Source organism: Triticum aestivum, chromosome 7D (genome assembly GCF_018294505.1).
Source record: "Triticum aestivum cultivar Chinese Spring chromosome 7D, IWGSC CS RefSeq v2.1, whole genome shotgun sequence".
NCBI classification, from domain to species: Eukaryota; Viridiplantae; Streptophyta; class Magnoliopsida; order Poales; family Poaceae; genus Triticum; species Triticum aestivum.
In genome coordinates, this window is record NC_057814.1 from 409925937 (window position 1) to 409942342 (window position 16406).

Consider the following 16406-nt stretch of genomic DNA (forward strand, 5'->3'; position numbering starts at 1 on the left):
CCCAATATTCACAATATGTATCATGGAAAGAAGAACACACTGAGACAGACATCTCCTTGTGAGCACAATAATCTTTCAATCAACAAATTTTTTTGCATCCAACACAAATCAGGGAGCGAGACCATGCTGCAACACAAACCGAGTTCGCGGAGTTGCCGCGGCATATTCTTATTTGTTTGACCCAGATTTTCAACCACATGATCATCTCGTCAGCAGTCAGCACTACATGATTTCAACTACAGCTCGGCCAACGATCTTGCCCTGGTTGAGATCCTCATAGGCGCTGTTCGCCTCTTCGAATTTGCATTTCCTTGATATGGCGTTCTCGAGATTGAAGGCGCCGCTCTCAGCAAGCTTGACTATCTGAGGAAGATCTTGCCTGGCTCTTGCACCATACGAGCCAATGATTTTGACCTGGTTCCAGTAATCATGTTAGCAGCCAGCCAATGTTACACAAAGCAAGCAAGGGAATCCAAGTAAAATTATAGTATTCAAAATGGATACAATGGTACTATACGAGTAAATTGAGAGGGCCTATATGTGCCAAGACAACGAACATCAACAAACGAAGAGTAATCTGATGGAGCTAGATGCATACCTGTCGGCGAACAAGACGGGTTATATCCACCTCGCCTACTACGTTTGTTGCAGCAAGCCCGATCATAACAGCTTTACCTCCATCTCGTACACTTTGGGTGCACTGGGAAAATGTTAATGCCTTGCCAAGTGCCTCCACAGCGACATCCACACCTCTCCCACCAGTAATTTCCTGTGAATAATGAGATCATTCACATCTGAATGCGAGCACTAGCTAAGACTGCAGAAGCAACATCTGGACAGCCCATGATCAGGATGAGATATCGAGAAATGCTACCTAAACAAACTGCATTGAGTGGTTTAAAACTTCAGACGTTATATGGGTAATCACAAACTTGTTGTATACCTTGATCCTTTCAACAGCGTCTTCTTTAGCTGCGTTTACGGTGTGGGTTGCTCCAAGTGTTTTTGCATTCTGGAGTTTATCATCGAGAACATCCACTGCAATGACTTCTGAAGCTCCAAATGCTCTTGCTATCTGTAAGCAACTGCAATGTTGGAGTAATGAGGATGCGCCAACATAAGCTCCAGAGTTTAGGAATGAATTTAATCCTTTCTTCAAATGGATATGTATGGGCAATATTCTTATATCAGCTAACCTTGACCCGACCCCTCCAACTCCAATCACTGCTACTGAATCACCGGCACGCATTTCAGCAGCATGCCTCAAAGCGCCATATGCGGTGAACACAGCACATCCTAGAATGGCTGACTCTGTGTATGGCAACGAGTTAGGAAGAACTGCTAGTGCATTGGCCGGCACAACACAGTATTCTGCAAGCCCGCCCATACTGTACATGTACACCGGTTTTCCTGGAGGTGTTTCAAAACATCAGCAACACTACAATAATATTATACTGTGACACTAGCGATAGAGTATGTAAATGAATATTCTCAAATCACCGTTGCTGCGTAGAAACAGTCGGGTTTCACCATCGTACAGTGTTCCTTTAGCACGATTATATGCAAAGAAAGACTCACAGAGGTCTTCCTGGCCCTGTATCAAATCCATGTACATGGATGAGGTCAAGAAAACGAAGCAACACTTCCGTAAAGGATGGTCTGATCCAGAGAAGGCAGTACCTTCACACAGTAAAAGCAATTCCCACAGGGCATTATGAAGGCTCCAACAACATGACTGCCGACTGGGAACCTGTTCATTTTTTAGGGATAATAACCGATTAATTGCAGAAAACCAGCATCAGAAAGTTGGATAAGTGAATAACGCTGATGATGGTGCTTCCATGCTTTACCCCTTCAACAGGAGTTGCAAAAATATTTGAGCACTCCAAAAAGGTAATCAGATGGAAATCCAGCATCTATCTGTGCTGTAAATTTCGCGCAACTCTCAAGGGGCCAAGCATTCAATCAAACTGAAGCTCCTCTATTTATCAGCCTAAGCAGGTGTTGATGTTCCAAAGAAAAGCCTAATAATAAACAGGTGTGCTTGTTATTGTTTCTGGCCGCATCAGTATGTACCTATTGACGATCTCAGCGGGCGTGTGCATGCCATGGTCGACAACCTCCCCGGTGATCTCATGGCCAACGACACAAGGGCTGGCGAAAGGGAGCTCGCCTTTCATGACATGGAGATCAGAGTGGCAGACTCCACAAGCTGCACAAGTTGAGCTCATGTCAGATAAAAACATTAGGATCCACATATGGGAGCTGTGACACCCCATTCCGAGAGTCCTCACAGTCACAGGATGCAGACCCAAGTCAAACGAACCTCACAGGAGCATGCATACTTGTTTAGACAAATTGGGCGTATAATCATCCATTCCCCTTTTGTTTTTATAATAATTTGTTATGCATTATTGCACAGCATACCTAACCAGCAGTGTCAGTCAGAGCATCGTTTACTAGAAATTTCTCTTGTAAATTAGGGGGAGAGAGGAGGGGAGGCGAACAGAGGGAGTTCATCCAAATCTCTAGCGGGAAGAAGGAAGAGTGGCGGGGGAGGGGGACCTTTGGTCTTGACGAGGACCTCGCCGGCCTTGGGGCGCGGCATGCGGAACTCCTCCATGGTGAGCGGGCGGCCGGGCTCCCAGAACACGGCCGCGCGCATGAAGCTCGGCCCGCCCGACACGTGGTACCCCGAGGCGTCCGGCACCGACGATGACGACGACGACAAGGACCGCCGGAGGGCGCCGCCGATCCGGCTGAGGGCGCGGCGGGAAGCGGTGGAGATGGACATGGTGTGCCTGCCAACGGAACTCTGCAACTTCACCAACTACTCTACTCCGCTGGTCTGTTTGGAGAGACCATATTTATACAACAACTCCAAGCATTTATACTGAGCACTCCAACTTTTCATTCAGTTAAAATTTAAGCGGCTGCTCCATCATCCAACCAAAGAGAGGACCGATCGGATCGATTAGGACTTTCTACACATGTTTATTCAACTGCTACTGCACTTATTTTTGCATTAGGATTAGCACAGCAAATGGAAAGACCAAATGCTCAACAAGAAAGCAACAGCGGCTCATAGTTTATTCTCGGGAAAAGACAATAGATCGGCACTGCGGATAAGGATCCGGATGACGATGTCGGTCGCTTTCATCGGTAAACAAACAAACAAAGAGGCTGCCAAAGGAAGTACCAAATAACTCAACGACAAGTTGTGGCATTAGTTACAATAAATAAAAAAGAAGTTGCAGCATTTCTTGAAACTATTGGAGATGTGCAAATTAATCAACAGAATGACATGAGACAATCGTGAATATTATACATACACCTTGTCATCCTTGGTTTACCGGCCAAACCCGTGTCTGTCTGTCTGTCTTGTCCAATCCTCCTATATCCATCCACAAAGGCCTCCAAGAATGATCTTCTGTTTGCTCCCAACAAAAAAAATGGACGAATACCTTCTTTTTGTACATTTAAGCACCTTATATATACACGCACGATGAAACCAATAATTGACGAATGTTGTAGCAATCTGTACAATCCCTCGGCGGCAACCGAGCTACTGCACAGCGCCGACGACGCGCAGCTTCTCGTCCCCAATGATCCACCTTGTCAGCTGGCTTGGGTCCTCGGCGAGGGAGCCGCACGACGGGATGATGCTCAGGTCTGAACCTATCACCTGGTAGTCGTCCAGAGCGGCTTTCATTTCTGCCTCCACCTGTGCATCGTCCGTAAGTTCGATGTCCATGCTAAGAGCCTCCCTGTAGTGCCCTTCTTTCTCTGGGTCGTGCTCAAAAGGATCCATGACTGGACCCTGCAATGCCAGAGGACAATGTAAACAGGTCAGGTTGCATGTTTTGGACGGTCGCAGACAGCGTAAGTTCAGCAGGATGCTTTGCTTACCTGGCAAAATTCGGAGTAATGTTTATAAGCACCGCTGTTCTCATCTTGATCGTATAGCAGTGCTCCACTGTACCAGCCATTGTCTACATCCGCTGTCGTGAATGCTAGATACCTGCAAAATTAAGGGCTCCAAGGATTTAATAAAGCATATAAATGGTAGATTGTGGACTTGATAGACATCAGAACACTGGCAAAGGATATCTATCTGGACTATCCTGGTACAACCTTCTGAAGTTGTCCTCCTCGCATGAATCTGCCGAGGAGGAAAGCCAGTTCAGCTCCCCACACAGAGACACATTCGTCTCATCTTTGTTTCCCTCGTTCGCATTTTCAACTGGAGTAACTTTTGCTGTTGGAACTGTCTCTGCATGTTTTCTTTGACCAAACAACCAGTTTGGGCTTTTAAGTTGTATCTCACTGAATCGTAAAAGCAAGCTGTAAGTACAACATCAAAATAGTAAGTTCAACCATGAATCATGAATGAAAAGAACTACGTACGCTGCGTCGGGTGCCATTGCAGAAGTTCCAACACCACCACTTGGCCTTAGATCAGCATCACAGTGAAGCCTCACATTTCTTATCGAACTACAGGTTCTTTCTATAAGTTTGTCGAATGAAGTAAGTTTCATCCTAGAAAAGTCCTCTTTACATGCTGGCACAGGGCTCAATGTGGGTCTTGGGCTCATGGCATCTCCAGATCCCCCGGGCACATTATTTCCATGTGGGGAACTGTGAATTAACATGAATACAACACATTTTATTGCAGGAAACTACACACCAAGTCCCACTCTTTTCATGTTAAGGGACTAAAATTGCACTGTCATAACCAACTGAAGTATAACCATGATTCAGTTTACCTAAGATGGTAGCTATCATCACCAGCTGTTGTCACATGGAGATAGTAATCAGTATCCAGATCCCAGAGAGCCGGTTTTCCTTCTTGAGGTTGGAAATAACCCAGAAATCTGGTAATATCACAAAACAAATCAACTTCTCAAATTCCACTTACCACAAGAGCCCGACTACTATCTTGTCTGGTCAAGATTTTATGGATGATAAACTCACGTGCGAGACTTACAAATTTATAGCATCTTGTTTCTCACCGTCGGTGTAAGCATTGCTGTAATATCGTTTAATTGATTTCAGAAACTCCCTAGATTGAGTAGTAGCCTTCCACTTCCCTTGCCTCTCGGGGAAAACCTGAGAAGAAACAAGTATATACAGTTTATGCTCACTGGGAAACAATGAGATTAGGGGGGGAAGAGGGGGAATTATTGGCCAGACCAACAATAATGCCATCCGCACTAGTATATACAAATAGATACAGAGCAGGACAACCAAATTAACACTCCATTGTCTATCCACAAAAAAACGTATTTGCTACATCAACTCTGAAGAGTAACAACAGGATGCTCCCCATGAGAGTTTTATGGCCATTACAAATTACTCATATCCTCTTGTCAACATAAGATGAGACAACAAGAGATGAAAGTATACTAACCGTATTATGTGCTGCAGAGCCTCCGTACTGATGAGCAAGTGCATCACCCATGCTCTGGTACATTTCCATTAAAGCTGAAGCGATGCTGCTATCTGGGTGGATTTTTGAAACATCTGTCAGTCCCATCGCATGAAGTTGCCTCCCCAAAGCAGCAAGGCCATAAGCATACTGTGCGACATTTGTGCGATCCAGGCAGTCTATGCAATTCGTACGAAGAACTCCAGTTTGATAACAAGGAGCATCACCAAGAGGCTCATGTTTGCTATCCTCTTTTCTCATATCCTGAGAAGCTATAGAACCAAGTGCATCAGCATTGCTAGAGAGTCTCGGAAGGTCTCCAGAACTAGCTCTTATTTCAACATCCCTGTGCAATGAAGAAGTAGGGGGGAATACTGTCATTTTGCAGTTAGGATATGAGTAGAGCCCTTATTCACAACTTTAACAAACCAGTACAGTTGTGGTTCATGATTTTTCCATAAACAGACTTTTAAACCTTGGTCAAATTCAATTGACCAGTGATTGTACTTATTTTCTAAATAAACTGGATCGGATTAAGATAAAACTTCTTGTTTACCACTTGTCAAGTACTCCCTCGGTTCCAAAATAAGTGTCTCAACTTTGTACTAATTTTAGTATAAAGTTGTACTGAAGTTGAGAAACTTATTTTGGGACGGAGGGAGTGTATGCTTGGCAATCTTAGAGGGCAATACATCTGCCTGTTATAAGCTAGTATATTATATATAGTGGTTCAGTTGTTTTACACAAGAATTAATATATGTACCTTGCAGTGCTAGTTCGACTAAGCTGGATAGACCTTCTTTTCTGAACTTTTGGCTTCCCACTGTAGTAAAATCCAGTAAGGTCCAGTGCTTCACTCGCCACACCTCCTAAAACACCCAGCACATTTGCGGACTTGCTGACATAACAGATAGAAAATCATTAGCAGATGAACAGACCCCAACTTATACAGTTTTGAACTTTCAAGAATCAGTATAAAACCTTTTCGCAAATTTATGAAAATCCCAGTGGATGAATCTCAGTTTCCTTTCTTCTGGGACATTCTGATTAAGATATCCAACTGCATTAAAGAATTCACGCCTGAGCATCATCTCCCGTGGCCTTTTTTCAACAGTCTACACAGAGAGCACAAAAGCAATAACGAGTCATATTGAGGACAAAAGGCGATGGTTAGCTGTACAAAAAAATAAAGGTGGGCTAGCAGCTCTGTACCACAAAAGCCGAACATGTAAGCAAGAAGTTACTCAGGAAACCCTTTTTTCTTAAATTCTACTCAGGAAACTAGTTGGAAGAACTAAGAGGAAAATTCATCTTTTATAGAAGTAGATTTTACTCCAAATGGCATGTTACTTTTGATGTCTTACATATTGTTTAGTAAGAGTACTTGGGAGCGGAAAGAACCACAAAGATGCTGTACTTTAGCAATTAATCTTATGCACAACAGTCGGTTGAGCTACTAAACTTGAGGTCAAATCTACCAAATCTACATGATAGATAAAAGATTTCTAAAATTCGTTGGGATAATGACCGTTTCTCTGTATCGTGCACATGAATCATTAGTTTCATCTCAAAATTGAAGGGAACGGCAACATCACAGCAGAATCATCACTGTTAACAACAGACGGAAACATTCAGATCCTAAACCAAGTAGCAAACACATACCTTTATTAAATTAAGTATTATGATAGGCTGTCCATATCGCTGAGCGAGATCTTCAAAATGTAACTTGGTTGCTTCATAAGTAGGATCATACCTCTGCACTGCACCAGAATCCAAAGATGAGAATGCACACAAAAAATGTATTTCAAGCTTTTAGAAGCAAAGCCAGATAAGAGATTGGGCAAACATACAGATAAGACACAACATATTTTTCTCATACGCAGTTGTAACAAATGATCAGATAAGAAATTTAGTCTCACATATGAACATTCCCCAATCAAACTATGTCATTTAGTTTCACCTGTTTGGTTACAAGGTAACTTTTTAGAAAATCTATTTACCAAAAATATCAGGCTTAGGACTAAGTCGGCCAGCCTCTTGTGACCAAAAGAGAGGGATCGATCCTCGCATCTGTACTATTGCGCTCATTCTTCCCTTCCAGGAACCAGCTTCCTCTTCAAATACTATCTGCTCTGTTTCAACATCGTTTGCAACTTTTCCATGGTCATTCACGCCTCTTTTCAAATACCTACAGATACCATGTGGGAGGTAGTAAGTTTTCACTTAAACAAAAAATTCAGATTACTAGCAGAGCATAGACAATATTTTGCTGGCCTCATTTGGCAGAGTAGAGGAAATCGCGTCACCCAAAACAAGAATTTACACATGCATGTGATAATTGATAAATCAACAGAAATCAAATGAACATAGATGATAGGATAGAAGCATGAATAAATGGACTTGGCTGATATAAAGTGAAAGAAGATCCAGAAATATGCAGTCTTACGAGCACATGAAACCTACCGTGTCCCAGCAAAATGCCGAGATCTTCTTGAAATGAGAATAACATTTAACTCCCTGCCAAATACTGACAGCTTGACCTGGAAAATAAATTGTGGGTTGTGTCACATGGAAAGTTAATAAACAATAGTCGTAACACATCTAATTAAGCACTTAAACACAGATCAGCTGCAAGTTTGGCGCTATTGGAAAAAATTCCAGATGATCTGAACAAGAAGCTAATCTAGTAGCAGTGCCCATCAAGCAAGCACTAAATCATAATTTTCAAAGGCTAGTTCAAGTGATAATGGTTTCATTCATTAAGGAATAAAGAGATGGTAACTACAAAGTCCTACTCAACCATCACTAGTCATTCCAAGATCTCGTCCAACTTCTTTTCTCTGATGGAAAGAAACTATCAAACTGAAATAATAGCAGCTTTTCTGTTAGGTCACAATTGTCTCAGATTCTGTTAAACAAAAAAATTTGAAATATTTTGAGCAGCAAATTGGTATGCATTCTTTATCAAAATTTGTTAGTGGCATCCCCTTCTAATTTTCTCATAAGACCCAGTGAGACAGATAATGCAAAGCTCCAAGTCAAATATGAGTAATATCAGAAGTGGAGAAGCAAGCAATAGAAATAGTAATGGTAGCAAAACCAATCTAGATGGCAGACTATTTGCTAGGCATAACCTGCTTAAAGTGTCCATGAACGAGAGCTACACTCCACAGAGCATTGTGGCACCTTGAGCGAATCGGCTCTGTCAGGAAAGTGTTCCATACAAACAAATTTTCATAAGGTGTTTCCTTCATCCCTGCAGAGGTGACATTCTGCTGCAAGCTCTGCATGATTGGGTATGTGTAGCTATAGAAGAAATCCTTTGTGAGATCAACACTGGCCAAAAGCTTCTTGTACCTGTTACGGAGACATCATATTTCACAGCATTTGGTAAATAACCAAACATATATACATAACTGCCAAAAAAATCAAACTATCAAGGATAACTTGTACCTTAGCTCGTTCTTAGAGGTTGCAACATCTGTCTGTACAGATGAGTGCGGGATGGTGATCATCTGGCTCTCATCTATACAATATATAGCATGGCCACAGATGCAACCGATTTGACGGCGCTTGGTGACTAAAATCAGGTAATATGACTCCAAGAACTTGATGCAACCTACATAGAACAGAAACAAAAACTTCAAAAAAAATGACAGGAGTATGTGAGTCCTCTGGCAAAGAAAGCAGTCACCAAATTGCAAAAGAAATATAGCCAGGATTCAGAGGCTAATGAATTATCTCTCAGTTTGCATCATTATTATCTATGCATTTCCGTTACCAGCTTCTGACTGTGCAGATAGCCAGTTGGTATCATTTGTCTCCACAAGGAACAACTCCTAGCAATAATAAAAAAGAGCTCCTAGGCGTGAGCTTAAGCGTGCCTAGGCGCTAGGTGACAGCAGAATGTGTAGCCTCAAGCACTGATAGGCGTGCGCTTAAGCGTGCCTAGGCGCTAGGTGACAGCAGAATGTGTAGCCTTAAGCACTGATAGGCGTGCGCTTAAGAGTGTCTGCTCATGTGCTTACGTGAGATAGGTGCTAGGAAGTAGCAAACTAAGAATTTAAGCCTAGAGCTTTTCTGAGCCTTGATTCCTAGTAAGGAACAAGGAAGTTGTTGGCAATAGATCCAAGGGACATCTTTCCTCTTTTGGAATTCATAAGCAAACGAAAGAAAACATGACGGCATCAAGTACACCTTCCTATGACGAGCCAACTGAAACAAAACTAGCAGGGATTGGTTGGAATGAAATCACGGCCAATTTGCAATACAGAGACAATTTATCAACTAAAATAAGTTACCCACACTTCCTGGCATCATATACCTCCAACTTAATTTTCCAGCACAAAGAAACCACGAAGAATTCTCCAGCAGAAGGCATTGACCAACTAGAGAAGGCTTTCTGATTTCTGACAAAATAAATCTTATGACACATTCATTTGCTTTAACAGAACAAATTCGTCGGGCTTAATTATAATTCGTATGGATTAAGAATGAAATTTCCATGGGATCAGTAGAGCGAGCTAGGTTAACAATGCAACCCAATCCAATCCAGTGCAATAGGATGAATGAACGAACGAACGTTCTGGTCGGGGCACCTGCGATGCCGTAGGCCTTGGTGACGAAGGTGAGGCCGCCGGTGGAGCGGTTGCCCTCGGCGATGCGCTGGAGCAGGCTCTTGACCTCCTGCTGGGAGTACCAGACGGGGTCCTCGCTGAGGTGGAGCTCCGACGGCTCCGAGCGGTCAATCTTGAGCACCCGAAACCACCGCTTCTCCCGCGAGCTCCCGATCACGTAGAACCTCTGCGAGCACAGCCAATTCCGACGCGTCAATTGAGCAAGCTAGCGAGCCAGCGATTCCGCCGGGCGTGCGGTTGGGAGAAGGGGGGCAATGGATGCTTACGGCGCGCGTTTCGTAGAGGCGGAACTTCTCCAGCGTCGCTGACGCCGCCGTCGGGTCGTCCGCCTCCGCCGCCATCGATCCCGATCGAAGCGCGCAAGGGAAGAGGGGGTGGAAGGGGACGATCGGAAAGGGGAAGAAGGGGGCACTGCGGATATTGTATCTAAACGCTGAAGGCGTCCTCCGCGGAACCCGTGACCATGTTGTCAAGGCGTCCTCTTCTCTAAAATGTACATAGCTTATTAAGAACTGTCACGGTGCATGTTTTTTTTTCATGGTAATACGTGTCTCATTCATATCATAAAGAACAAAGTACAAGTCATGTAAAGACCGACATGACAAAACCAAAAAGATAGCAGAACATCTCTGAGCTTGATACCAACGCCCGTCACCTGCCTCCGGCACCATCACAGCAGCCACCGAAAAAAAAAATAACGAATCACCTCCTCACCCGAGCTCGACGCGGCTCGATCGCTGATATGCAGCTTTGCGGACCTTCAAGGTGGCTTACCAAAAGTGAAGCCCTTACCGTTGAACGAATCAGACCGGGGCAACACCCCAGACACACCATCGAACTCCAGATCTGGCACCCCACCACGACTAAAACGCCGAAGGAGGAAACCATATCTGCCATCCACGAACCACGAGTCCAGCACATGCTCTGTCTTCCAGATGTCGTCGATGCAGACCACAATCTGCATCCGCTCCTGGACTACCTCCCAAGCTCCGCGCCGACGCTGGAGCAAACGCCATCGCAACGGCGGAGCCCGAGGACACAGGTCCACCACGAGGATGCCGCCGCCGCCACGCCATCTTTGCTTGAACAGACTGGTTTCCAGATCCATCCCCAACCATAGGACCGATGGCCTCGCCGGGAAAGGATCCGAAGAATCTTTATTCAGCATTATCATCGTCGCCGCCAAAGCAAAACGATGAACAATCTAAAACCTAGACTACGAGAGAGTAAAAGCGATCCACACGTGTGGATCCGGCGACCCCCCTCACCACCGACGACCGAGGTCGCCGGCGGAGGGGAGCCTCCGGAGAGCAGCGTTGGAAGATCGGCCTCCCCTGGCGGCGACTAGGGTTCCAGCCGCCAGGGACGAGAGCAAAACAGGAACGGACCAACTTTTGCTTTCGCATCACGGTGCATGTTCGGGGTTCGCTTTCAACCTATCGCAGGTCATGGTGTTGGGACCTTGGGATACCCTCGTACATACCTACGTCGCAGGTATTGCATGGTGTTGGGATACCCTCGTATGTTTTAAAAAAAACTTTCAGTCTATTCATCAATACAAATAACCAAAAGTAAAAATTATATTCAGATCATACCACCTAGCGACAACTACAAGCACAGTAGCGAGTCGAAGGCGCGCCGTCTTGGTCACCCTTTCTCATCGAAGCCGGGCAAATCTTGTTATAGTAGACAGTTGGAAAGTCGTCGTGTTAAGACCCCATAAGACCAGCACACAAGAACAATAGTCGCCACCGATGAGGAGAGGCGTAGATCAGAAGGATCCAAGCTGCAGACACACGAACATAGACGAGCGAAGACTAGATCCAAGCGAATCCACCGAAAACAAACAACGACTGAATCCCACGAGATCCGCCGGGGATACACCTCCACATGCCCTCCGATGACGTTAAAAGCACCGCCGGAACGGGGGTTAGGCGGATAGAACCTTATTTCATTTTCAAGAAGCCGTCACAGTCCCGTCTTCATTAGCATGGCATAAACCCTAACAAAACTCAAAAAACACCTAAAAACGGAGCCCTCCCGCCGGCAAGGACCGGGATCTATCGCGCCTTCATGGTCCTAGAACCACAGAAGACGAGTCGAACCGGTGGCGGTGCCGACGGGAGGCAGGAGAAATCCTAGATGAGCACCCCTGATCACGCGAGGGAACGTGCCAGAAATAATGCTCCGGATACAAGTAAAATCGAGGACCTCGAATTGATAACAGATCGTATTTTATAATTGGTTGAGGAATGAAGAATTGTTCACAAGTCTAAGCCGGCTCAGACAAGCAAGATCTAGGAAAGGTGGATGCTACCAGGAGAAGGTTGGTGCAAGGCTAATGCAGATATTGTGATGATGAAAGTTTCAGATTGTGGAGGCGGAGGAGTGCTACTTGTGAGCTGCATTGGGGTTTTCCCGAAGAGGAGAGGAGATACAGTACAATAGAGATAAGTATTTCCCTCAGTGAGAACCAAGGTTTATCGAACCAATAGGAGAATCACGTAAAACTTTGTGAACAACACCTGCACACATAAAAGTAAATACTTGCACCCAACACGGGCAAGAGGGTTGTCAATCCCCTTGAACTCATTACTTGCAAGGATCAAATCTTGTATAGGTAGATAGATAAATTACAAAGCAAAATATAACTAAATAAATTACAGTAAAGTATTTTCGTTTTTATAATATGATAAAAGTAGATCTGAGGGCCATAGTTTTCACTAAAGACTTCTCTTTTGAAAACATAGCATACGGTGGGTGAACAAATTACTGTTGGACAATTGATAGAAAAGCGCATAGTTATGACGTATTCATAGCAATGATCACGTATATAGGTATCACGTCCGAGACAAGTAGACCGACTCCTGCGTGCATCTACTACTATTACTCCACCAATTGACCGCTATGCAACATGCATCTATGGTATTAAGTTCATGATAAACAAACTAACGTCTTAAGCAAGATGACATGTGTAATACCCCGATAATTAAGCTATAGTAGTTCCATACTAATGGTGCCATGTCATCACAATTAATTTTGCTAAACCACACTTTGATCCAAACTACTAGTAAAATAGAATTCCAAAAGATCGACCATGCGCGATGAATTTGATAAAATTCGTCCAAAATAGCTCCAAACAAGAATACAAAATTAAACATTTACAGCCAACAAAACTACAAACCGATCGTCTAAGTAGAACCACAACGCCGATGCGCATCTTTTTTGTGTGGAGCCTATCTCGAATAAAAGCACGATCGTTAGATTATAAGGGACTAAGTGAAGGAGATTCAAGGAGGTAATAAATGAGCCCACCATGTTCACTGACTCACTTTTATGCTTGACTCAGCCTGCTTCACCGGGCAAAGTCGATTCAAATGCTCCTAGCCGCCTTGCTAATGAGTGCTTTAAACATTAAGCGGGCCAAGATTCAGGTGCAAGCAAGGTAGGGTTGTGCGAAAAGCTTGAGGCTCGTGAGCCGCTCGAGATTAGCTCGTATTTTGGCTCAACTCAAAATCAACTCGAAAATAAATGAGATGAGTATGAACATTTTATGTAGCTTGATTGAGAAACAAGCTGATTTTGAGCCAGCACTGGCTCACTCGATTTTAGGTCATAGGTTGATATAATATAGTTATATTGAATAGGTACATTTACATCTATGCCCCTAACTCGATCCCACTACTCAGATTTGCCTAATTTCGAAGGGTGCTCAAATTTGTCCTCTGGCGTTAGGTGTCCTTATAGAAATGCCCTTCTGTGTCGTTACCGTCCAGTTGAGGGGCTTTGACCGTCCTGGTGAACAGTAACTCGATGAACAGTAAATTAAAAAAATAGCAAAAAAATTCAGAAAAAACTGAAATTTTGTGGGATCGAAAATACTCAGGTGCGTGCAAATTTTCGTGCTGTTTGGGTATTCCAGGAACTCGCAACAATGGAAAAACAGTAAATCTGTACGGTTGTGAACAATAAATTCGAAAAAAATAGCAAGAAAATTCAAAAAAATATGAACTTTTTGGCATCAAAGAGGCTTGGGTGCGCAAGGTGCTTGCAAGTTTTTGTGATCAAATGACATGCGGGAAGCTCTAGCAAAAAAAAAATAGTGCATTTTTTCAAAGTTTTTTTCCGAGCCAAATTTTGTTTTTTTCTCCACGAGCTCCTACAATGCTCAAACACAACAAAAACTTGCAAGCACCTTGCGCACCCAAACCTATTTGATGCCAAAAAATTCATATTTTTTGAATTTTCTTGCTATTTTTTTATTTACTGCTCACAATCATACAGATTTACTGTTTTCCCTTTCCTGCGAGCTCCTGGAATGTCCAAACAGCATGAAAATTTGTACGCACCTGAGTATTTTTGATCTCACAAAAATTCAGATTTTTTTTGAATTTTTTGCTATTTTTTTAAATTTACTATTCACCGAGTTATTGTTTACTCGATGGTCAAAGCCCTTTGACCGGACGGTAACACAGAAGGGCGTTTCTATAAGGACACCTAACGGCAGAGGGGCCAATTTGAGCATCCTTCGAAATTAGGGACAAATCTGAGTAGTGGGTTCGAGTTAGGGCACAAATATAAATGGCCCTATTAAATAATACTGATATATATTGGAAGGAAATAAGATATTGTTAACATTTATGTTTTGTATGATTTTTATTCTATTTACGCAAACATGGAAGCTTGCTTGGGCATGGAGAAAATTTATGGCATAGTGCATTGTATATCGTGTGTTAAGTATCATATTTTTTCTGGCCAAAGTTTGAGAGCAGACGCACCTTCGTTTTCTTCTCATGCTAGTTCATCCATGATCTTTTGCTATTACTAACACGATGCCCGTTCGTTGCCATGGAGGCAGTGGCTTACGAGGTGGTCAAATAACATTAGTGCCCTTTGGCCATTGTGTGATTTACAATTAGAAAATATAAAAAAATACGGTGAGAGACATGCAACGTCAGAGAAATCTAATGACCATAATAGGTTATGAAGAGAAACTAAAACCAAAATTGATCTTGACTTTTTGAGTTGAATTCACATTTATGTGTTTGTTATTTGTGCCTTTGACAACAAAATTTGGTCACAAAAGAAAGTAGTTTATTTGTTTATTTATGTTAGATCCCGCATGTGCGTAAAATACATTTATTTATATGTCTTTTGAAAGGTTGCTAGTTTCACATGTAGGGATGCATGTATTTGTTTATTAGAAAAAAAATGTTGAACCCATATATAAACTCATCACCAACTCAAATCTTTATAAGTAGAAAAAGAATACCAGTCTATTGACTACTTGTCTTTAGTTGAGGGACAATGACTCAAATTACTTTGAAATAGTTTATATTATAAACATTTTGATTGAAATAATATTTATAGTAGTTTCTTATGTTATGTTGGGGTCTATCTTGTTCAAAAAATTGCCTTAGATTATTATATTTTTTAAACTTTATTTTAGTATGAAACTAGCTCAAGATCAACTCGTGATCGTTATGAGTTGAGCACGAGCCATTCTCTACAGTTAAGAGTACAAACAAGTCGATTTCAAGCGAGTCGAATTAGAGTTGGCTCAAGTTATACTAAATTCAAACGAGCTCAAACGGACCAAATCTCAAGTGCTCATACTTGATACATCTCAAGCGCATCTATAATTTTTTATTGTTTCATGCTCCTATATTATCATTTATACATTTTATTATTATTTATAGCATTTTATATTATTTTTCTGGACTAACCTATCTACCATTCTTAAGAAGTTGCTCCCCTCTACTCTCTATTTTCTCACCATGCACACTATCCACATCAGCGATGTGCCACGTCATCCTTATTCCTAAATAGTTGAACCCCACTAACTGATTTTCCTGTGATTTTCTAAAGCCACGTCATCAGCCTCGCTTGGTCTCCTTTCCACTGCTATCCTTTACGAGAAACTCCTCTCTGTTATTATAGCAACCGATGGGTTTCTTTCCGTCTCTTCATCTATTCCCAATCCACAACGCCCGCTCCTCTCGTGTTCCCACCACTTACCTTAGCTTTAATCAGTTATAAATCTCCCCCCTTCGCAGGCCTTCTCCTCAAGTCCTCTCAATTCAGTTTGACGCCATGGCCGTCATATTCATACTCTGACATCGCTGCTGCATGGACAGCCAACCAATGACTCTCGAGGCTTTGGCGCCTTTGTCAAGGAGGCAGATGTTGATGATGTTGGGGAACGCGGTATTTCAAAAAAAATCCTACGCATACGCAAGATCTATCATGGTGATGCATAGCAACGAAAGGGGAGAGTATTGTCTACGTACCCTCGTAGACCGAAAGCGGAAGCGTTATGACAACGCGGTTAATGTAGTCGT

At 43.0% G+C, this 16406-nt stretch overlaps 2 protein-coding genes across 3 annotated transcripts; both read right to left on the reverse strand.

The window, feature by feature from the left end:
- Positions 1 to 53: 53 nt before the first annotated feature.
- On the reverse strand, positions 54 to 2875 carry LOC123164177 (alcohol dehydrogenase). The gene is made up of 8 exons (XM_044581588.1): positions 2566 to 2875; positions 2077 to 2212; positions 1681 to 1750; positions 1501 to 1594; positions 1197 to 1410; positions 944 to 1085; positions 599 to 769; positions 54 to 414 (listed from the first exon to the last, which is right to left on the reverse strand). Exons 1-8 carry the CDS (start codon positions 2792 to 2794, stop codon positions 223 to 225), a joined length of 1248 nt encoding a protein of 415 aa, XP_044437523.1. The 5' UTR covers positions 2795 to 2875; the 3' UTR covers positions 54 to 222.
- A 388-nt stretch (positions 2876 to 3263) lies between these two features.
- LOC123164176 (phosphatidylinositol-3-phosphatase SAC1) lies at positions 3264 to 10532 on the reverse strand. 2 transcript variants are annotated; one of them, XM_044581586.1, is made up of 16 exons: positions 10332 to 10532; positions 10027 to 10231; positions 8882 to 9047; positions 8563 to 8785; positions 7892 to 7968; positions 7429 to 7616; positions 7091 to 7188; positions 6410 to 6543; positions 6192 to 6326; positions 5411 to 5774; positions 4988 to 5109; positions 4767 to 4874; positions 4408 to 4638; positions 4135 to 4326; positions 3910 to 4021; positions 3264 to 3820 (listed from the first exon to the last, which is right to left on the reverse strand). In XM_044581586.1, exons 1-16 carry the CDS (start codon positions 10404 to 10406, stop codon positions 3566 to 3568), a joined length of 2685 nt encoding a protein of 894 aa, XP_044437521.1. In that variant the 5' UTR covers positions 10407 to 10532; the 3' UTR covers positions 3264 to 3565. The 2 variants fall into 2 exon arrangements, with proteins under 2 accessions (XP_044437521.1, XP_044437522.1); XM_044581587.1 differs by lacking the exon at positions 10332 to 10532 and having other exon boundaries at positions 10011 to 10231.
- Between the last annotated feature and the right edge of the window lie 5874 nt (positions 10533 to 16406).

Bases quoted from the DNA above. Each gene is read 5' to 3' on its own strand.
- LOC123164177 (XM_044581588.1), bottom strand. From the start codon at position 2,794: ATGTCCATCTCCACCGCTTCCCGCCGCGCCCTCAGCCGGATCGGCGGC. The intron at 1,411-1,500 runs GTGATTTGAGAA...AAACACCTCCAG, and splicing joins ACTGTTTCTACGCAGCAACG to GAAAACCGGTGTACATGTAC. The intron at 770-943 runs GTATACAACAAG...CATTATTCACAG, and splicing joins ACGCTGTTGAAAGGATCAAG to GAAATTACTGGTGGGAGAGG.
- LOC123164176 (XM_044581586.1), bottom strand. From the start codon at position 10,406: ATGGCGGCGGAGGCGGACGACCCGACGGCGGCGTCAGCGACGCTGGAG. The intron at 8,786-8,881 runs GTACAAGTTATC...TCTCCGTAACAG, and splicing joins ACCTCTAAGAACGAGCTAAG to GTACAAGAAGCTTTTGGCCA. The intron at 7,969-8,562 runs GTTATGCCTAGC...TTTATTTTCCAG, and splicing joins TTCATGGACACTTTAAGCAG to GTCAAGCTGTCAGTATTTGG.